The sequence below is a fragment of the Dermochelys coriacea genome, chromosome 1, assembly GCF_009764565.3.
Source record: "Dermochelys coriacea isolate rDerCor1 chromosome 1, rDerCor1.pri.v4, whole genome shotgun sequence".
Lineage (NCBI taxonomy): Eukaryota > Metazoa > Chordata > Testudines > Dermochelyidae > Dermochelys > Dermochelys coriacea.
The window spans coordinates 354039170-354062175 of NC_050068.2; the positions used below are offsets into that span (position 1 = coordinate 354039170).

At 46.1% G+C, this 23006-nt stretch overlaps 1 protein-coding gene across 6 annotated transcripts; it reads right to left on the minus strand.

Moving 5' to 3' along the window:
• Positions 1–46: 46 nt before the first annotated feature.
• On the minus strand, positions 47–23003 carry RABL2B (RAB, member of RAS oncogene family like 2B). Of its 6 annotated transcripts, XR_006276475.1 has the most exons (10): positions 22771–22958; positions 21397–21548; positions 21093–21122; positions 20113–20192; positions 12281–12360; positions 2287–2398; positions 1175–1272; positions 828–911; positions 341–499; positions 47–271 (listed from the first exon to the last, which is right to left on the minus strand). XR_006276475.1 is itself a non-coding variant. In XM_038413682.2 (9 exons), the coding sequence occupies exons 2-9, from the start codon at positions 21510–21512 to the stop codon at positions 422–424; spliced, it is 678 nt and encodes a 225-aa protein (XP_038269610.1). In that variant the 5' UTR covers positions 21513–21548; positions 22771–23003; the 3' UTR covers positions 47–421. The 6 variants fall into 6 exon arrangements, 5 of the variants coding, with proteins under 5 accessions (XP_038269610.1, XP_038269637.1, XP_043356347.1 ...); XM_038413682.2 differs by having other exon boundaries at positions 47–499; positions 22771–23003; XM_043500412.1 differs by lacking the exons at positions 47–271; positions 341–499 and having other exon boundaries at positions 847–911; positions 1175–1465; positions 21397–21545; positions 22771–22976.
• Between the last annotated feature and the right edge of the window lie 3 nt (positions 23004–23006).

Genomic DNA, 23006 nt, shown 5'->3' on the forward strand with positions numbered 1-23006 from the left:
GCTATTCGAACATGGTCCGGGTGCAGGAAGGACCCAGGCTCAACGCTTTGTAAAAAAATCCTTTAGTGTTGGTTTTCTCAATCTGGGCTCTGCTAATAGACACCTGGGCAGAACTCTTCCCTGCAGGGCAGGCAGTGCCAACACCCCAGCAAATGCCCCCCTTCCCTCCCAGAGGGGCAGGCAGCAGTCACATGTATTCTTGTCCCTTCTGCATCCCGGATGCTCAGGAGGATGGCGCCCAGGCCAGGAAGATCAGGCCCAAACAGTCTCCCTCCCAGGGAGGGATGGTCCCAGCCAGAGGCTCCCAGCATGGCCAGTGCATGAGAAATCTGCTCTCCCCAGGCAGAGAGTGATGGTTCTAACTAACCATGAAGAAGCTGGGGCAATAGGGAGCAGTACAAGGTCAGTCTGAGGCCTGGGCTCAGGTGGATGGGGGCTTCTCCTCAGGGTAGTTCTCCTCTTTATCTGAGTCCTCCCGCTTTTTCTGCAGCTCAAAGTTCTGGAAGGGAATGGGGGAATGGTGAGAAGCAAATGGGAACCAGCCATTTCCCACCCCACTAAAGCACTCCCAGCACAGCACCTCATCCCCTCACCGCTAATCTGGGACTGTCTGTACAGGACCCCACAATGCTCCCAATACAAGCCCCACTTCACCCCACTCTGAGCTGGGACTGGGGCATTACGGGATCCCCACGATGCTCCCAACACAGGCCCCACCTCACCCCACTCTGCACTAGGACTGGGGGCTTTTTCCTGGTGAGGGAAGGGGTGTGGTGCTGGCAACTCACTAAGGAGAGGGAGGGGAGCTTTAGGCAGGGCACTCTTACCTCCAGCTCCCGCATGACCTCATCCATAAAATCCCCTGAATTCTGTTTGTATGCGATAGCTAGTTTGATAGCATCACTGAAGAGCTGAGGAGAAAGGAGGGGCACTTGTCACTCTGGGAATGAGAGGGGCGTCCGGGATGCCCAACCCCAGATGAAGCCACAGGACTTTTCTCCCCACCCTACAGCACCCTAGAGAAACCAGCCATGAGACAACCCCCCAGCTACGGGAACCCCCCACACCTGTGGGAGGCAGCCAGCGAAACATCCTGTCTCCCAAAGAACCCCTGCTCCTTCTCACCTCCCCATGCAGGCTTGCCCAAGTCCCATCTCACATAGCCAAGCTTTACCTTCACTACGTTGGTGCCATCTGCAGCTGAGACAAAATAGAAGGGCAGATTGAACTTCCGGGCAAAGTTGAAGCTTTTCTGGGTCACTTTCATATCCGCTGAAGGAGCAAAGGAGAAGCAGTTGTTGAGCCATCACTGCTGGTAGCAGGCCAAGCATACCCTGGGACAGCATAGAGAAGAAGTCCATGCAACCTTTGTGGGGGCATCTCTCGCTGGCAAGGCCCCCTTCATGCAGTGCATGGTTTGGATGGTGCCTCCTGACAACTAGAGGAACCTGGAAAGGGTGACAGGCTAAACCAACAGTTAGCAAGGAAGTACATGATGGAAAAGGACCTTTTTGTTGCTGGTCAAGGCTTTCCACAGAGGGACCCTGACAGGGACTCTCACCTCATGGGGGGACATCTGGTACAGTGTCAACAATGGAGCATTACTTTTCATCTGTCCCAGCTCCCAGGTCTGCATGGCTCTGTCTGTGCTAGGGATGTCTTTCAAACGTTTCTCGCTATTGCTAACAGTGGTACACTTGCAGCGTACCGGTGTTGTCATAGAACCATCGCCTTTGCCCTCCCTCCGCTGCTCTTCCACTGTTTGTCACACTCACTTGTTGCTTCTCATCTCAAAGCAGACTGAAATCTCTTGGGGCAGGGACAGTCTCACCCTATGTTTGTGCAGCACCCTGCACAAACGGGCCTGATCTGGATGGGGCCTCTGGGTACTTCCACAATAAAGAAAATAAACAGTAACAATGTCAGGGAACCTGTTGAGCTAAGAGGGCTCTGCCAGCTGGCCAGTGTGGTGCAAGCTGCTGTTCAAGGGAGTGGGAGGAGATAGGAAGGAGACTGGGTGATATCAGGCCAGAACTCAGCTAACTGTGCTATATATTTATGTCTGTGCTGAAAACAAATTTGTGTTTTCAGTTTCTTTTTCTGAGCAAAACAAAGTCAAAGAGGCAAAAACATGCTGTAAAAGGCCAGCACTTTATCTAGTAAAATATGATCTGTGGAGTCCATCTCCAAGAAGCCCTTGGGACCAGCCAGGTGGTCACTTCCTTCAGCCATGTCACAAAAGGACCATCCCACAGCACTGAAAGGCCAAGAGGCAGAAACACTCACCATCAATTTTGTTGGCCACCACGATGCAGGGGATCTCTGGGCGGAACTCTCTCAGCTCCTTGTACCAGTTATTCAGGTTCTTGTAGGTGACCTTCCTCTGCACATCAAACACCTGCCAAGGAAGAGCCACCTGTCACCAGGCCTGCAGCTGGACAGTCCCTGAGCAACCCACTGCACTGAGCATTTGCAAAGAACTCATCCCACCATGCAAAATCACTGCCTTTCTTTTTAAACACACAGAATTGCAGAGTTAGTGCCTGAAGGGAAGGTGCTGAAGGGAGATTATTTAGATTGGATCAAAATGTTTGATACAGCATCCCATGGAACCTCACTGTAAGAATTAATTACAATTGGCTTAGACCAGACATCAGCATAGGGGCTGACAACTGGCAGGAAGGCGGTAAAACAGAGGCTATGGTAAATGGCAAACTATCATCAAGCCATTAAAAAAAACCCAGCCCCTCTCCCTGCACTAAGCTATCATCAGCCTCGTGATCTCTCTGCATATCCTGCCTTGTACAGTGCTGAGGATACTCACCCTTAACAATAATGAGGGTGGGGAAGGCTCTGACGTGCCCTGTAAGGACAGGGGTCAGGCCCAGTCTGATTTACAACTTCATTAATGAGCTAAACAAGGGGGTCAGCAACATGTTAATGAAGTTTACAAATGATGCTAAATTAGGAGGAGCTGAGAATAACAGTGTGGACAGAGGAGAGTAAAGAGATTAAAGGAAAGGGCAGGAAACTCAAGCAATGGGCAGGAAACTCCAGCAATGGGAAGCAGCAATGGCTGAAAGACAAGGGCAATGAGAGGAGGCAGCAAATGGGACATGAATTTGCAATGCAATAATCCTGCATAATAGACCAATGCAGCTTTGTGCTGGATGCTCCAAGGTATTGAGTCAAAAAGCAACAAAGGGACAGACCTCCCTATATGGCTTTGATGTGACTGCACCAGGAAACGTGCATTCTGTTCTAGGCATGATATTACTGGAAAGCTGTTGATGAATGGATGTAGACCTGAGGTTGAAAAGGATCCTAAAGGGAGCGGGAAAGAATCCCCTAATTATCCTTCATGTGGGAACAAATGATACAGCTAGATTCTCGTTGGAAAGTATTAAGGGAGACTATGCTAGGCTGGGGAAGACGCTTAAGGAAATTGAGGCTCAGGTGATCTTTAGCGGGATCCTTCCTGTTCCTAGAGAAGGGCAACAAAGGTCTGACAAGATTATGACTGTCAACAGATGGCTTAGGCAGTGGTGCTATAAGGAGGGCTTTGGGATGTATGACCACTGGGAGGCATTCATGGACAGAGGTCAGTTCTCTCGGGATGGACTTCATCTCAGTAGGGAAGGAAATAGACTTCTAGGATCGAGGCTGGCACAACTGATAAAGAGAGCTTTAAACTAGGAATTGGGGGGAGATGGATGGGAGATGTCCAGAAAATCTCCACGCCAGATTTTAGCATTGAGAGGGAAGCAGATGAAGTAAGAATGGATACAGCCGTGGGTAGGAGAATGTATATAAGGAGTGAGGGCGGTGTGGATACTAGTCTAATAGGTTATACTGGATGTAGAATGACTGTGCCTAATAGGGTACAAAATGTGAGCGAGGCCAAACAGCAAAAATTAAGATGTTTGTACACCAATGCAAGGAGTCTAGGTAACAAAATGGAGGAACTAGAGCTACTGGTGCAGGAAGTGAAACCAGATATCATAGGGATAACAGAAACATGGTGGAATAGTAGTCATGACTGGACTACAGGTATTGAAGGGTATGTGCTCTTTAGGAAAGACAGAAACAAAGGTAAAGGGGGTGGAGTAGCATTGTATATCAATGATGAGGTAGAATGTAAAGAAATAAGAAGCGATGCAATGGATAAGACAGAGTCTGTCTGGGCAAAAATTACATTGGGGAAGAAAACTAGTAAAGCCTCTCCTACGATAGTGCTTGGGGTGTGCTATAGACCTCCGGGATCTAATTTGGATATGGATAGAGCCCTTTTTAATGTCTTTAATAAAGTAAATACTAATGGAAACTGCGTGATCATGGGAGATTTTAACTTCCCAGATATAGACTGGAGAACAGTGCTAGTAATAATAATAGGGCTCAGATTTTCCTAGATGCGATAGCTGATGGATTCCTTCATCAAGTAGTTGCTGAACCGACTAGAGGGGATGCCATTTTAGATTTAATTTTGGTGAGTAGCGAGGACCTCATAGAAGAAATGGTTGTAGGGGACAATCTTGGCTCAAGTGATCATGAGCTAATTCAGTTCAAACTAAATGGAAGGATTAACAAAAATAAATCTGCAACTAGGGTTTTTGATTTCAAAAGGGCTGACTTTCAAAAATTAAGGAAATTAGTTAGGGAAGTGGATTGGACTGAAGAACTTATGGATCTAAAGGTAGAGGAGGCCTGGGATTACTTTAAATCAAAGCTGCAGAAGCTATCGGAAGCCTGTATCCCAAGAAAGGGGAAAAAATTCATAGGAAGGAGTTGTAGACCAAGCCGGATGAGCAAGCATCTTAGAGAGGTGATTAAGAAGAAGCAGAAAGCATACAGGGAGTGGAAGATGGGAGGGATCAGCAAGGAAAGCTACCTAATTGAGGTCAGAACATGTAGGGATCAAGTGAGACAGGCTAAAAGTCGAGTAGAGTTGGACCTTGCAAAGGGAATTAAAACCAATAGTAAAAGGTTCTATAGCCATATAAATAAGAAGAAAACTAAGAAGGAAGAAGTGGGGCCGCTTAACACTGAGGATGGAGTGGAGGTTAAAGATAATCTAGGCATGGCCCAATATCTAAACAAATACTTTGCCTCAGTCTTTAATAAGGCTAAAGAGGATCTTGGGGATAATGGTAGCATGACAAATGGGAAGGAGGATATAGAGGTAGATATTACCATATCAGAGGTAGAAGCGAAACTGAAACAGCTTAATGGGACTAAATCGGGGGGCCCAGATAATCTTCATCCAAGAATATTAAAGGAATTGGCACCTGAAATTGCAAGCCCATTAGCAAGAATTTTTAATGCATCTGTAAACTCAGGAATAGTACCGAATGATTGGAGAATTGCTAATATAGTTCCTATTTTTAAGAAAGGAAAAAAAAGTGATCCGGGTAACTACAGGCCAGTTAGTTTGACATCTGTAGTATGCAAGGTCCTGGAAAAAATTTTGAAGGAGAAATTAGTTAAGGACATTGAAGTCAATGGTAAATGGGACAAAATACAACATGGTTTTACAAAAGGTAGATCGTGCCAAACCAACCTAATCTCCTTTTTTGAAAAAGTAACAGATTTTTTAGATAAAGGAAATGCAGTGGATCTAATTTACCTAGATTTCAGTAAGGCATTTGATACTGTGCCACATGGGGAATTATTAGTTAAATTGGAGAAGATGGGGATCAATATGAACATCAAAAGGTGGATAAGGAATTGGTTAAAGGGTAGACTGCAACGGGTCCTACTGAAAGGCGAACTGTCAGGTTGGAGGGAGGTTACCAGTGGAGTTCCTCAGCGATCGGTTTTGGGACCAATCTTATTTAATCTTTTTATTACTGACCTTGGCACAAAAAGTGGGAGTGTGCTAATAAAGTTTGCAGATGATACAAAGCTGGGAGGTATTGCCAATTCGGAGAAGGATCGGGATATTATACAGGAGGATCTGGATTACCTTGTAAACTGGAGTAATAGTAATAGGATGAAATTTAATAGTGAGAAGTGTAAGGTTATGCATTTAGGGATTAATAACAAGAATTTTAGCTATAAGTTGGGGACGCATCAATTAGAAATAACGGAAGAGGAAAAGGACCTTGGAGTATTGGTTGATCATAGGATGACTATGAGCTGCCAATGTGATATGGCTGTGAAAAAAGCTAATGCGGTTTTGGGATGCATCAGGAGAGGCATTTCCAGTAGGGATAAGGAGGTTTTAGTACCGTTATACAATGCACTGGTGAGACCTCACCTAGAATACTGTGTGCAATTCTGGTCTCCCATGTTTAAAAAGGATGAATTCAAACTGGAGCAGGTACAGAGAAGGGCTACTAGGATGATCCGAGGAATGGAAAACTTGTCTTATGAAAGGAGACTTAAGGAGCTTGGCTTGTTTAGCCTAACTAAAAGAAGGTTGAGGGGAGATATGATTGCTCTCTATAAATATATCAGAGGGATAAATACAGGAGAGGGAGAGGAATTATTTCAGCTCAGCACCAATGTGGACACAAGAACAAATGCGTATAAATTGGCCACCAGGAAGTTTAGACTTGAAATCAGACGAAGGTTTTTAACCATCAGAGGAGTGAAGTTTTGGAATAACCTTCCAAGGGAAGCAGTGGGGGCAAAAGATCTATCTGGCTTTAAGATTCTACTCGATAAGTTTATGGAGGAGATGGTATGATGGGATAATGGGATTTTGGTAAGTAATTGATCTTTAAATATTCAGGGTAAATAGGCCAAATCCCCTGAGATGGGATATTAGATGGATGGGATCTGAGTTACTATAGAAAATTCTTTTCTGGGTATCTGGCTGGTGAATCTTGCCCATATGCTCAGGGTTTAGCTGATTGCCATATTTGGGGTCGGGAAGGAATTTTCCTCCAGGGCAGATTGGAGAGGCCCTGGAGGTTTTTCGCCTTCCTCTGTAGTATGGGGCATGGTTGACTTGAGGGAGGCTTCTCTGCTCCTTGAAGTATTTGAACCATGATTTAAGGACTTCAATAGCTCAGACATGGGTGAGGTTTTTCATAGGAGTGGGTGGGTGAGATTCTGTGGCCTGCGCTGTGCAGGAGGTCAGACTAGATGATCAGAATGGTCCCTTCTGACCTTAGTATCTATGAATCTATGAATCTATGAATTGGATGGAGTTGAGAGAACAAAAGAAATACAAAGGGGTTGAGGGATGGAGTTATGAGGAAAGATGAAAGGTGCTTAAGGTAAACAATGACGGGAGAAGGGACAGGAAAACAGTATAGGAAGGACTGTCAACAGCAAGCAAGGAAAGGAAATATTTACAGCACTACATAAGAACATAAGAATGGCCATACTGGGTCAGACTAAAGGTCCATCTAGCTCAGGGGTCTCAAACACGCAGGCTGCATGCGACCAGCCGAGTTATTTTCTGCGGCCTGCCATAGGCACTGAGTCCACCGGCAGCCAAGCTCCCCTCACAACCACCCCCTACCTCCCAGCGCTTCCTGCCGCCAATGAGCTGTTTGGTGGCGCTTTGGACTTTCCAGGGGGGAGGAGGGAGGAGCAGAGACGTGGTGTGCTCAGAGAAGGAGCTGGAGAAAAGGCAGGGCTGGGGTGGGGATTTGGTGAAGGGGTTGGAATAGGGGCAGGGAAGGGGCAGAGTTGGGGTGGGGACTTTGGGGAAGGGGTTGGAATGGGTGCGGGGAAGGAGTGGGAAGAGGCAGGGCAGGGGCAGGGGCAGGGGCGGGGCATTCAGCATGTATGATTCTTTGCTGTGAGTAGTTGGGAAGAATGTTTGTTAAAAGTGACAACGTATTTTGTATGAATAGTTACTTTAAAAAGTTCCTGCCATTACAGCTACATTGATAGACTGTTACCGTAGATCATCATCAGTGTTACTAACCACATAAGGAATAGTTACAGGTATTTATATTTTATTAAAACCCCTCTTCGCATTACAGTTTTAAAAAAGTTAATACATTGACTTTTAATTACATACTATATTACTCTTCATTTTTTTCATTTTTGACTATATTTTTGAATCGTTGTATGAAAAGGTTTCAGTGATGCGGCCCTCCCGCCAATGTACTAGTCCTCATGTGGCCCTTGTAGTGATTTGAGTTTGAGATCCCTGATCTAGCTCAATATCTTGTCTTCTAACAGTGGCCAGTGCCAGATGTTTCAGAGGGAGTGAAAAGAACAAGGTAATTATCGAGTGAGCCATCTTGTTTTCCAGTTCCAGCATCTGGCAGTCAAGGGCTTAGGGATACCCAGAGCATGGGGTTGCATCTCTGACCATCTTGGCTAATAGCCACTGATGAACCTATCTTCCATGAATGTATCTAACTATTTTTTGAACCCAGTTATACTTTTGGCCTTCACAATATCCTCTGGCAATAGGTTCCTCAGGTTGACTGTGCAATGTGTGAAGAAGTACATCCTTTTGTGTGTTTTAAGCCTGCTGCCTACTAATTTCATCAGGTGACATCTGGTCCATGTATTATGTGAAGGGGTACATAACACTTCCTTATTCACTTTCTCCACACCAGTCATGATTTTATCAACATCTATCATATCATAGAATCATAGAATACCAAGGTTGGAAGGGACCTCAGGAGGTCATCTAGTCCAACCCTCTGCTCAAAGCAGGACCACTCCCCAACTAAATCATCCCAGCCAGGGCTTTGTCAAGCCTGACCTTAAAAACCTCATATCCCCACTTAGTTGTCTCCTTTCCAAACTGAACAGTCTGAGTCTTTTTAATTTCTCCTCATCTGGAAGCTGTTCCATACCCCTAATCATTTTTGTTGCTTTTCTCTGTATCTTTTCCAATTCTAATATATCTTTTTTGAGATGGGGGTGACCTGAACTGCACGCAGTATTCTAGGTACGGGCGCAACATGGACTTATATAGTGGCATTTTAATATTTTCCATCTTATTATCTATTCCCTTCCTAATGATTCTGTTTGCTTTTTTCACTGATGCTGCACACTGAGCAGATATATTCAGAGAACTATCCACAATGATTCTAAGATCTTCCTTGAGTGGTAACAGCTAATTTAGACTGCATCATTTTGCATGTACAGTAGGGATTATGTTTTCCAGCGTTCCCTACTTTGCGTTTATGAACACTGAATTTCATCTGCCACTTTGTTGCCCAGTCACCCAGTTTTGTGAGATTTCTTTGTAATTTGTGGCAATCTGCCTTGGACATAACTATCTTAAATAATTCTGTATCATCCGTAAACTCTGCCACCTCACTGTTTACTCCTTTTCCCAAATCATTTATGAATATGTTGAACAGCACTGGTCCCAGTACAGATCTCTGGAGAACCCCACTATACATAACCTGTCTCCACTGTGAAAACTGGTCATTTATTCCTACCCTTTGTTTCCTATCTTTTAATCAGTCCCTGATCCATGAGAGGACCTTCCCTCATATCCCCTGACAGCTTATTTTGCTTAAGAGCCTTTGGTGGGGGATCTTGTCAAAGGCTTTCTGAAAGTCCAAGTACACTGTATCAACTGGATCACCCTTGTCCACAAATTTGTTGACGCCCACAAAGAATTCTAATAAATTGGTGAGGCATCATTTCCCTTTACAAAAGCCGTGTTGACATCTTCCGCAACATATCATCGTCTATGTGTCTGATAATTCTGTTCTTTAGTATAGTTGCAACCAATTTGCTTAGTTCTGAAGTTAGGATTACTGGCCTGTAATTGCTAGGATTGCCCCTGGAGGCTTTTTTAAAAATTGGCATCACATTAGCTATCGTCCAGTCATCTGGTACAGAGGCTGATTTAAGCAGTAGGTTGCATTCCACAGTTAGTAGTTCTGCAATTTCTTATTTGAGTTCCTTTAGTAGTCTTGGGTGACTCCCATAAGGTCCTGGTGACTTATTACTACTGTTTATCAATTTGTGCCAAAACCTTCTCTCTCAACACCTCAGTCTGGGACAGTTCCTCAGATTTGTCACCTGTAAAGAATGGCTCAGATGTGGGAATCTCCTTTACATCATCTGCAGTGAAGACAGATGCAAAGAATTCATTTAGCTTCTCTGCAATGGCCTTGTCTTCCTTGAGTGCTCCTTTAGCACCTTGATTGTCTAGTGGCCCCACTGATTGTTTGGCAGGCTTCCTTCTTCGGAGGTATTTAAAAGTATTTTTTGCTGTAGTTTAAAGTCTTTTGCTAGTTGGTCCTCAAATTCTTTTTTGGCCTGTGTAATTATACTTTTATGCCTGACTTGCCAGAGTTTATGCTCCTTTCTTTTTTCCTCAGTAGGATTTGACTTCCACTTTTGAAAGGACACCTGTTTGCCTCCAACCGCTTCTTTTACTCTGCTGTTTAGCCAGGGTGACATTTTTTTGGTCCTCTTACTATTTTTTTATTGGGGGTGTATATTTAATTTGAGCCTGTAGTATGGTGTTTTTTAAAAGTTTCCATGCAGCTTTCAGGCATTGCACTCTTGTGACTGTTCCTTTTCATTTCCTTTTAACTAACTTCCTCATTTTTGTGTAGTTCCTCTTTCTGAAGTTAAATGCTACAGAGATGGGCTTCTTTGGTATTTTGCCCCGCACAAGCATGTTAAATTTAATTACATTATGGTCGCTATTACTGAGTGGTTTAGCTATATTCACCCATTAGACCAGATCCTGTGTGCCACTAAATGAGAATTGGCTCTGCCTTTGTGGTTTCCAGGACTAGCTGCTCCAAGAAGCAGCCATTCATAGTGTCTAGAAATTTTATTTCTGCATCCCATCTTGAGGTGACGTGTCAATATGGGGATAGCTAGAATCCCCTATTATTATTAACTTTTCAATTTTTATAGCCTCTCTGATGTCCCTTAGCATTTCATAATCACCATCACCACTGTGGTCAAGTGGTCGATAATATATTCCTACTGCTATACTCTTACTATTCAAGCATGGAATTACTATCCATAGAACTTCTATGGCAGTTTGATTGATTTATGATTTTTACTACAATTGACTCTGTGGTTTCTTTCACATATAGTGCCACTCCCCAACCAGCCTGACCTACTCTGTCATTCCTTTATATTTTGTACTCTGGTATTACCCTGTCACATTGATTATCATCATTCCATCAAGTTTCTGTGATATCAATATCCTCATTTAATACTAGGCACTCAAGTTCACCCATTTTAGTATTTAGACTTCTTTCATTTGTATATAGGCACTTATAAAATTTGACAATATTTAATTGTCCGCCTTCATGTGATGAAACCGAGTGGGACTCTCTTTCATTTGACTATTTCTCTTAAGCTTCTACCTATACTTTATCAACTTCTTTAGCAGGACATAGAGAATCCCTATTAATAGATCCTCCCCTAAGGAATGTCTCTGTCTGCACCATGTTCTCCTCCGCACCATTAAGCTTTCCCCAGCCCTTTGTTTAAAAATTCCTCTATGACCTTTTTAATTTTAAGTGCCAGCAATCTGGTTCCATTTTGATTTAGGGGGAGCCCATCCTTCCCACATAGGCTCCTTCTTTCCTAAAAGGTTCCGCAGTTCCTAATAAATCTAAACCTTTCATCTCTACATCATTGTCTAATCCATGCATTGAGACCCCATTGAGCTGCCTGTCTAGCTGGTTCTGTGCCTAGAATTGGAAGCATATCAGACAATGCTACCATGGAAGTCCTAGACTTTTATCTCCTATCTAGTAGCCTAAATTTGACCTCGAGAACCTTTCTCCTACCTTTCCCTATGTCACTGGTACCCACATGTACCATGACCACCAGCTCCTCCCTAGCACTGCACATAAGTCTGTCTAGATGTCTCGGAAGATCTGCAGCTTTTGCACCCAGCATGCAATTTACCATGCGGTTCTCCTGGTCATCGCAAACCCAACTATCTATATTTCTAATAATTGAATCCCCCATTACTATTCCCATTCTCTTCCAATAACTGGGGTCCCCTCCCCCATAGAGGTAGTCTCAATGTGAGAAGATACCATGGCATCATCTGAAAGGAGGGTCCCCACTACGGGATCATTTCCATCTGCTCCAGTTTGATGTTCTCCTTCCCCAAGACTTCCATATTCCTCAGCTGCACAGAGGCTGGGGGTGAGACCGCTCTGCTGTGTCCCGGAAAGTCTCCTCTGTGTACCTCTCTGTCTCACTTAGCTCCTCCAGTTCAGACACTCTGGCCTCAAGAGCCTGTACTCGGGGTAACATTATTAAAGGTAATGTGTAGAATGAATAACAAACAGGTTCTGTTACCAGCCAGGAATCCTCTACACACACAGAGTGAAAGCCACAGGTAGAAGAATGCCCTTACCATGATACAAGCATGGGCCTTGTGGTAATAGGATGCATGCATACTCTGGAACCTCTCCTGTCCGGCTGTGTCCCAGAAGTCTGAAAGGCACAAACCAGCAAGTTCAGCATGCCATGACAGGAAAGAACTTCCAACCCCCTCACAACCCAACCCCAGAGTTCAGCCTTCTCCTGTATACCTACTGATACGAGCCTTTGCCATGACAGACTGAGACATTCCCTGACCAGTTTACAAACATAGACTCTAGCTATACATGGGTTTAGCTGTGCCTGTGCAACACCCCAGCAGCGACAGTTGGCATCAGTGTAAATACAGTAGTGCAAAAAGTTCTGTGTAAACTGGATTTAAAAAAAACCACAGAAAAACAAGGCAAAGCATGGGTGCAAAAGCTGAAGAAAATAGGGTGAGAAGTACTCAGATAGTACAGGGATGATTGTGGGATCCAAACCTAAATAGATTGGGGTGATCTCAACAATGGCAGTGTGATCTTTTTTAGCAGGGTGGTCCACAGAGCATTCTCCATGTCAGGACCCTGGCTGTCATCCTCACAGGGCAGCCTAAATGTGGCTCTGTCCAGCTGCATTGTCCCTGTGGCTGCAGAGGCATGGAGAAAAGGTGATCTCTGAAGTAGCCAGGTCCCAAACTACTGAGTGCCTCACAGACTAAGACTCTGCTGTGAAGTGTAAGAGGAAGGGGAAGAAGTGTAGCCTCATCAACTACCCCCACTGCACAGCTCCAATCCCTCCTTTCCACTCCATTCTTCCCTGCATTGTATCAACACCCTCCCCCATCTCTAACCTCTCCATATTGCCTCCAACTGCTCAGACTCCCCTGCCCCTCCTCTTCCCATCTTCACAGTTTGGACACTGCTCCAACTCCTCCAACATTCCCACCATCACACTCATTGCTATGGCTACTCACATACCCCCCCATTTTTCCCTCCTTCTTCCCATCCATGCCTCTGGTAAGGCTGGAGGGACCACGGGCAGGTGGTAGGATTGTGCAGAGAGTGTGTACCAGCTGGAGGCAGGGACAGGAAGGAGAGTTGACATGTGAAGTTCCTAACCCATATCTGTCCCTAGTGCACAAAGAAGGGTTTTACGCACCCATTCACAGCATAGGAGGCTCAGCTGAATAAGAACACTCCATGAAGAGGAATACAACCAGAAACAATAGCTCCGAGAGACGTGAACTGCTCCATTCATCTCAGTGGGAGTTCTCATTCTCCTTTCTTGAGCATTTAGCATACCAGCATGGAAAGGGGTTTAGATGCCCTCATGGAGGCAGGACCCTCAGATGCTTGCTCATGTGGAGGGGGAAGATAAGGGGCTCAGACCCCTCTGATCAAGCCACACATGGGGGTCAGGGAGAGGGCTATAGATGGGGGGCAGGAAGGGACAACCCTGAAAAGAGCTGGGGGAGGGCAGGTAAAGGGCTTCAGTCTCCTCTCTCAGCATGGCAGGGCCTCCCAGATCCTAGCTCACATGGGGGGACAAGAAGAGGGACTCACAACCCCACAAGGATCCCACGGATCAGTACAGGGACCTGTGCTGTTCAACATATTGATTAATGATTTGGAAAAAAGGTGAACAGTGAGGTGGCAAAATTCAAAATTATTCAAGATAGATATGTCCAAAGCAGACTGTGCGGAGTTACAGAGGGATCTCACAAAACTGGGTGACTGAGCAAGAAAATGGCAGATGAAATTCAAATTGATGAGGACAAAGTAATGTAGAGTGAAAAAAAAATCCCAAATATACATATACCAAAATGGGTTCTAAATTAGCTGTTACCACCAAAGAAAGAGATCTTGGAGTCATTGTGAATAGTTCTCTGAAATCTTCCACTCAATGCACAGCAGTGGTCAAAAAGACTAACTGTATGTTAAAACTATTAGGAATAGGATAGAAAATAAGATGGAAAGAACATAAAAATGGCCCACTGAGTTGAACCAATGGTCCAGCTAGTTCAGTATTCCATCTTTCTGACAGTGGCCCGTGCCAGATGTTTTAGAGAACAGGGCACTTATCAAGTGATCCATCCCGTCATCCAGTCCCAGCTTCTGGCAGTCAGAGATTTAGGGACACCCAGAGCATGGGGCTGCATCCCTGACCATCTTGGTTAACAGCCATTAATGGACCTGTTCTCCATAAACTTATCTAACTCTTTCTTGAACCCAGTTATACTTTTGGCCTTCACATCACCACCTGGTAAAGAGTTCCATAGGTTGACTGTGTGTTGTATGAACAAGTACTTACTAATGTTTGTTTTAAACTTTTTGCCTATTAATTTCGTTGGGGAACCTTTGTTCTTTTGTTACATGAATACTTCCTTATTCACTTTCTCCACACAAATCCTGATTTTATAGATCTCTATCATATCCCCACTTAGGCTCAATGCCACTACATAAATTCATGGTGCACCCACACCTGTGTCCAGTTCAGGTCACCCCATCTCAAAAAGAAGATAGTGGAACTGGACAAGGGTGAGACAAAGACAACAAAGATGATCAAGTATATGGAACAGCTTCCATAAGAGGGGAGACTACAAAGATTAGGGCTGTTCAGTTTAGAAAAGAGACAACCAAAGGAGGATCTGACAGAGGTCTATAAAATCATGAATGGTGTGAACAAAATGAATAGAGAGAAGTGTTATTTACTTTTTCACACAATACAAAAAATAGGGGTCACCTAATGAAATTTACAGGCAGCAGGTTTAATACAAACAAGAGGAAGTACTTTTTCACACAACTAACCTGTTGCACTCATTGCCATGGGACATTGTGATGACCAAAGTATAATTGGTTTAAAACAGAACTGGGTAAGTTCATGGCAGAAAGGTACATCAATGGCTATTAGCCAGGATGGTCGGGAATGCAACCATATGCTTTGTGCAACCCTAAATCTCTGACTGCCCGAAGCCAGGAGTGGAAGACAGGAGTAGATCACTCCATAATTGCCCTGTTTTGAACACTCCCCCCTGAAGCTCTACTACGGACTACTGTCAGAGACAGGATGCTGGCCAGATGGACCAAGGTCTGACCCACTATGGCAGCTCTTGTGTTCTACAGTTTGAGCCCCATGTGTGTGCAAAAAGTAATTAGAAGAACCAGATGTTTTTGTAAAATTATGGGTTTTTAAGAGGTTGATAACTCAGAAATCCCCTGCTCAAATGACCCCACCTTTGGACTACTAACACCATCCAGCACCCCAATGAAGCACTATACATTTCAAAACAACCCAACTCATCATGTGGATTTTAGAATACTTAAAATGGTCCACCTTTAAACAGGAAGAGATGCTCAACCTTAACTATAGCAGAGTTGGGGCTCTGCTATAAATACCAGTACAACTTTTCTAGTGTAGATGCTGTTATACTGAGACATAAGTACTTTAAACCACGAAAGGAATAGTGGAATACAGTAGAACCTCAGAGTTATGAACACCTTGGGAATAGAGATTGTTCATAACTCTGAAATGTTTGTAATTCTGAACATAATGTTATGATTGTTCTTTTAAAAATTTAGACCTGAACATTGACGTAATACAGCTTTGAAACTTTACTATGCAGAAGAAAAATGCTGCTTTTAACCATCTTCATTTAAATGAAACAAGCACAGAAACAGTTCCCTTACCATGTCAAATCTTTTTTTAACTTTCCCTTTATTTTTTTTAGTAGTTTATATTTAACGCAGCACTGTACTGTTTTTGCCTTTTTTTGGGGGGTGGGGTGTCTCTGCAGCTGTCTGATTGGGTACTTCCAGTTCCAAATGAGGTGCGTGTTTGACCAGTTAGTTTGTAACTTTGGTGTTCGTAACTCTGAGGTTCTACTGTAATTAAAATGGGTAAGGTCAACTGTCTATTGGTATAATTGCGTCCACACTATGGCTTTTACTAATATAACTATTTTGGTTAAAAATAAAATCACAACTTTAACCAAAATAATTTTAGTAATAAAACTTTCAAGTGCAGACAAGGCCTCAAGTATCAGGAAACGTTGCACCTGAGTCCTGAAACAAAGAAAATAGTGAGCAAAATGGTAATTGGGCCCAGACACCTACAGAGAAGGTGGGGGCTTTCTTAAACCCAGCTTCTCTTAGAGAACAGAGGGAAGAAAAAATACACACAGAAGGATCTGGGCTTTGCTAGGAGAATGTTAGTTGATTCTGTTCTGTTACTATAACAGAAAAGAAAAGTCTGTCTAATTTAGTTTGTAGTGAAGTATGAAATTAAATGGATTAAAAACTTGCTGATTGATAGATCTCAGAATGTAAACTATAGATAGGGGATTATTATTGCGCAGTGGTCTCCCACAGGGATCGGTTCTTGGCCTTATACTATTTAACATCTTTATCAATGACCTGAAAGAAACAAAATAATCACTGATAAAATTTGCAAATGACACAAAAATTGGTGGAGTGGCAAATAATTAAATAATTAAAAGGGCAGGTCACTGATGCAGAGCAATCTAGATTGCTTGGTAAACTGGGTGCAAGCCAGCAATATGAGTTTTAATATGCCTAAATCTAAATGTATACATCTGGGAACAAAGACTGTAAGCCATACTCACAGGATGGGGGACTCTATCCTGGAAGGAAGTGATTCTGAAACAGATTTGAGGTTCCTGGTGGATAATGAGCTGAACATGAGCTCCAAGTATAACTCTGTGTCCAAAAGAGCTAATGTGATCCTGGGAGGCATAAACAGGGGAATGTTGAGTAGGAGCAGAGAGGTTATTTTTCCTCTGTATTTGGAACTGATATCATAGAATCATAGAATATCAGGGTCAGAAGGGACCTCAGGAGGTCATCTAGTCCAACCCCCTGCTCAAAGCAGGACCAATCCCCAATTTTTGGCCCAAATCCCTAAATGGCCCCCTCAAGGATTGAACTCACCACTCTGGCCAATGCTCAAACCACTGAGCTATCCCTCAGCCCTGACCACTGCTAGAGTACTGTGTTTATTTCTGGTGTTTACAATTCAAGAAGGATGTTGGTGAATTAGAGAATATTCAGAGACGAGCCATGAGAATGATTAAAAGATGAGAAAACATGCCTTAAAATGATAGACTCAACTAAAAGGAGGTGAAGAAGTGACTTGATTAGAGTCTATAAGTACCTGAGTAGGAAACAAATACTTAATAGGCTCTTCAACCTAGCAGAGAAAGGTATAACATGATCCAATGGCTGGAAGCTGAAACTAGACAAATTCAGACTGGAAATAAAGCATACATTTTTAATTATAAGAGTAATTAATCACTGGAACAATTTACCACGGGCTATGATGGATTCTTCATCACTGGCAATTTTAAAATCAAGATTGGATTTTTTTCTAAAATATCTGCTCTAGGAATTTTTTTTTTTAGGGGGTTGGCGGGGGGAGTTCTGTGGACTGTACTATATATAGGAGGCCAGACTAGATGAATGCAATGATCCCTTCTGGGGATGATTATTATTATTGATGAAAGTATATGTGTAATGTGTGTGTAGGCTCTTTGTTGTTTTAAAATCCCCTTTTCTCTAATACAGTAGATGCTGGTTATTAACAATCCTGATACTGACAATTTTCGGTTATTAGCAACATTTTGCTGGAAGCTGATCCTATCCCATTCATTATAAAGTTAACTGGACTCATATATTTGCAACTCTCATGCTACTTATTGGCAACCTTTCTTCTTTGCCAAGGAGCCTCCCCCAAGGGTGGGGACCCAGCAGCCACACAGGAGATAACGCAGGAGTCCCGGTGCTGCAAAGTGGGAGGAGAGGCTGGGAGGGTAGGCTGCAGACAGGGCAGCAGCATGGAGATGGGCTGCAGCCTGAATGCCAGGGCTTTCCACAGAGGGCAGGGATGTTGGAGGCCCATGGGGCTGCACAGTACTTCTTCCTGCACTGTCTGGGCTGTGCCCTGTCTTGGCACTGGGGACCTGGGCTCAGCACACCCCAGTGCCCTGATTCTCCGTGGAAAGACCCAGTCATAGGCAGGTTTTTGGGGCTTACGTCAGGTATGGAAGCACTGGATATGACAAGCCCAGGGAGAGGGAGAATGCAGGAAGAGGTACAGTGCAGCCCCATGAGCCCCCAGCATCCCTGCTCCCTGTGGAAAGCCCCAGCATCTAGGCTGCTGCCACACTCTCCCTGCTGCTGCCCTGCCCACAGATTACTTCCACAGCCTTCTCTCCCATGGTGCTGCAGGCTGGAAGGGGGAGCTATAGCAGGGCAGCAGCTGGGATGTGGGTTGTGGTCCAGATGCTTTCCAGGGGGAGCAGGAATGCTAGGGGCCTGCATGATGCCTCTCCTGGTGCTCTCACGGTTGCATCCTGCCTTGGTGCTGCGGGCCCAGGCTCAGCATGTCCCAGCACTTCATTCCTGGCTGCAGCCCTGCAAACCTGCCTTTTGGTTACTGGCAACTTCTGGATAATAGCAACTTCTTGCTGGGAAATGAGAGGCTGCTGGTAAGTGGTATATGCTGTACTTCATTCCAACAGCTAAATCAAAACAATTAGTTTTAAGAAAGCTGTTGGTCAATATTGCTTTTCACAGGGTCCTGAAGATAGGAAGTACACAGGTTCCTGAAACTGAGTCCGGCCAGCAAGATGATAAGCGTTTGGTATTCATGGGGTCAGTGTACCAGGATACCATCTAAGAACAGAAGAATCATGAGATTCCAGCCCATGACAGGTACAGGCAAGAGACAAAATACTTTGGAGTCAGAGAGATCAGAAAGAGGACTGAAGTGTTGCTAGCTTCATTGCTATGACATGGACCAAAATAGGACAGAACAGAGTCATTTGTAACCTTATTCTAAGGTTCTCACACAGTTCCTGCCCCCCGGAGAAGCACATTAGTAACGTTTCCCATTTCTGATGACACCACCACCATCCTGTCACCCAGCCTTACTGACCTCTCCCTCTCCTCCTCCTCTCTCATCCAAATCTCACTGCTTTTTCCTGCACAATATATTGAAAATCCAGCTCTTCTTTTTGGTCCCAAAAGCTAGAACACCTGTCTAGGCTTCAATCACCTCCCATCCTGATTACAGCAGGCTTATCCTCGGTGGCTTCCATGATTCCTTCATCATGCCCCTCCAGTCCATCCAAAATACAGCCCATAACATTAACTTCCTTGCCTGTCAAGCTAACCTCATCACCCCTTTTGGTCCCTCTACTGGCTCCCTCTTTGCAACTTCATTAAATTTAAATTCTTCGGCCTTTCCTCCAATGTCCTGCATCACTGCACATCTGCCTACATCACAGTACTTTTCCCTTAACATGTCCCTCGTACCCCTTCCACTCCACCAATGGTACCAGCCTCAAAGATCTTTTCATTCCTTCTCCCACTTCTGTCTCCCACTCCCTTCTTCATGCCGCCTCAGGTGCAAAATGATTTCCCAATCTGTCTTCACCAAGTTCTCATTCAAATTCCTCTTAGACTAATTTCTTTTGCAGTACCCCAAAACTGGGAGTTCATAGCAATAACAAAGGTCATTCTCTCGTCTCAATTTCCCAGTGTGATCTGTCTTCCTAATGCTGCCTTTGAGATTGTAAGCTCCTCAAGGCAGGCACTGTGTTTGTGTCCTATATAGCCCCAAGGACACTGTCAGCATGAAAACTACAACTAAAAACAGCTCAAGTGTTTCTACAAAAATGGTCAACAGTGACACTGATACCATGGACGCTGCCATTGCCCTTATTTGGGTTCAGTTTACACCCAGTTGAGATGAACAGGAATTCCTGGACTCAACAGAGGTCCTTCAGTGATGCCATAGCAGGGATTTCCCTGGCTGTACTCAGCACTCACAGGGAGGATATGTGCTTGTCTCCTAGGAGGTGCTTACCCACAAGGATATTCTTCCCATCCACATTGGTTGTGTATTTGTAGAGTGTCAAGGCAAACGTAGAGAGCTGCTGGGGTTGGCTGTGCATAGGTTAAGGAGCTGAAAAGTGAGTCTTATCCAGACACCAATCTCATGTTCAGTAGAGCACCTGTGAGGGGAACTTGCTTGAGGGGGGCTAGGGCAAGCAGTCAGCAGCTGGGTCACCAAGCTGCTCCTCTGCAGTGTGTAGCATAGCTAAGCCATTCATTCAAATTTGCCTCAGAGTTTCAATCCCAAACTAAGGGTTAGTCTACACTAGAATCAATACAGTGGCGCAGCTGTACCGAGGTAGCTGCACCACTGTAGTGCTGCTAGTGCAGACGCTCTATGCTGACAGAAGAGAGCACTCCCTCTTGCACGGCATAATTACTACATCTCCCCGAGTGGCAGTAGCTATGTTAGCGAGAAAGCGTCTCCCACTGACATAGCACTGTCCACACTGGCACGTAGGTCAGTGTAACCTACATCGCTCGGGGAGGGGAAGGCTTTTCCACACTCCTGAGTGACTTAAGTTATATTGAAGTAAATGCTAGTGTGTACAAGCCCTAAGGCGGGGAGTAGGAGCTCTACAGTTGAAGTGCCCATGACAGTCCTATAGACCTCACAGGACCAGCTGCTAGCACTGCAGTGCTCAGGAAAGGAATTCTAAAGAAGATACTGTAGCTGATAGTAGGGGGAAGACCTTATTAGGAGGAACAGAAGTTATAAGTTCCAAAGTGCTGTGTGGATTTAGCTAGCTCATCAGTGTAGTACAAAGAGAGTCTAGGTCAGGCAGGGAAAGCCAGGAAACAGAACTCTGCTGAGAATGGGATGAGAGACCCTGATGGGAAGAACATGGTTAAACAAAAAGGCCTCAAACAGACCATTTCCCCTTCATGTACCCTCCTGGGCCCTAGAACAAAAATAAACATGGGTGAGGTCTGAAAGAACCCGAAGGATACAATCCATCCAGGAGGAACCTTTCCATTAACCTGCAAGTAGAGAAATGATACAGGCCCATTAGTCCTTACCTGATCATCTTTTTATCTTCTTTCTCCTCATCCCTGATACAGATAGGCCCCCACTCCTATACATTCAGCCTCTCCCTTCGTCTCAGACACAGCTAATAAACCACTGTGAGGTAACAATAACTAGAGCTGCTGCTTTCTGCAGCGGATAGGCAGAGACCAGACACTGGTTGAGGAGTGCCAAGCTTGTATGCTGCTGGAGCCTTCCTGGCACGTGCAATAAGGGCCAGTTACTCACTTGGATTTCCCCACAGCGCTGTCCCCCAGGCAGATAATCTTCACGTTCTCATCTGCATCATATTTCGTCTGGTCCAGCTCCTTGCAGGAATCTCCCCCTGGTGCATCTCTAGCCATGCTGCCTCCACCCTAGCTGCACAGAAGCCACCTTTCCTGGGACCAAGGGGAAGATTTTACTTTTCTGAGCCCCTCAGAAAGAGCTAGGATAAGCTCATAGTGTGACAGTCTCCTTCCTAGCCGTCAAAAGGTAGTTATGATCAACAGAACTGCTGTGCTGGCTCAGACCCCAGCCCTTTGGTGGATACACCTACCCAGAATGAAATGGAAAGGCACCACTCCATCCAGAGCCTCCTGACACCACCAACAGCTCCTAGCTCTCCCATCTATCATCCCTTGCATCTATCACCCCGGCCCCCACAGAGGACAGCGCCACACTCTTCCGACCTATCACCCCACCCCCCACCCCCAACGGGGACAGCTCCTGGCTACCCCATCTATAATTCCCCCACCTACCATACCTCCCCCAACCAGGGACAGCTCCCCACCTACCACCCCATCACCTCGGAGAAAGTTCCCCACCGATCACCCCTCCCCCCTCCAGGGACAGCTTCCTACCGATCGCCCCTCCCGCCCCGGGGACAGCTCCACACCGATCGCCCCTCACCCCACAATGGGGACAGCACCCCACCCATCGCCCCTCCCCCCCGGGAACAGCACCCCACCCATCGCCCCTCCCCCCCGGGGACAGCACCCCACCGATCGCCCCTCACCCCACAATGGGGACAGCACCCCACCCATCGCCCCTCACCCCACAATGGGGACAGCACCCCACCCATCGCCCCTCCCCCCCGGGAACAGCACCCCACCCATCGCCCCTCCCCCCCGGGGACAGCACCCCACCGATCGCCCCTCACCCCACAATGGGGACAGCACCCCACCCATCGCCCCTCACCCCACAATGGGGACAGCACCCCACCCATCGCCCCTCCCCCCCGGGAACAGCACCCCACCCATCGCCCCTCCCCCCCGGGAACAGCACTCCCCCCCGGGGACAGCACCCCACCCATCGCCCCTCACCCCACAATGGGGACAGCACCCCACCCATCGCCCCTCCCCCCCGGGAACAGCGCCCCACCCATCGCCCCTCCCCCCCGGGGACAGCACCCCACCGATCGCCCCTCACCCCACAATGGGGACAGCACCCCACCCATCGCCCCTCACCCCACAATGGGGACAGCACCCCACCCATCGCCCCTCCCCCCCGGGGACAGCGCCCCACCCATCGCCCCTCCCCCGAGAACAGCTCCCACTCTCCCCGGAAGCCCCGTCCCCACCGATCCACCCCCGCTCCGCAGCGTCTCGGCCCGACACTCACCAGCCGGCCTAGCCGCGTCCCCGCTGCTACGCGACAAGCGGCGCGAGGCCCCGGGCGCTCAAAGGACCCCGGGACCGAGGCTGTCCTCGGAGCGCCTGAGGCGCCAACCGCTGAGCTAGACACTAGGGGCTGGGACTGGACACCAGCGGGGGGCGCCGAACCCCAGCCCCCCCGGACCAGCCCCCGTGCCCGCCTCCCGATCTGTCCCTTCCCGGGCACGTCATCCTCCTCCGTCA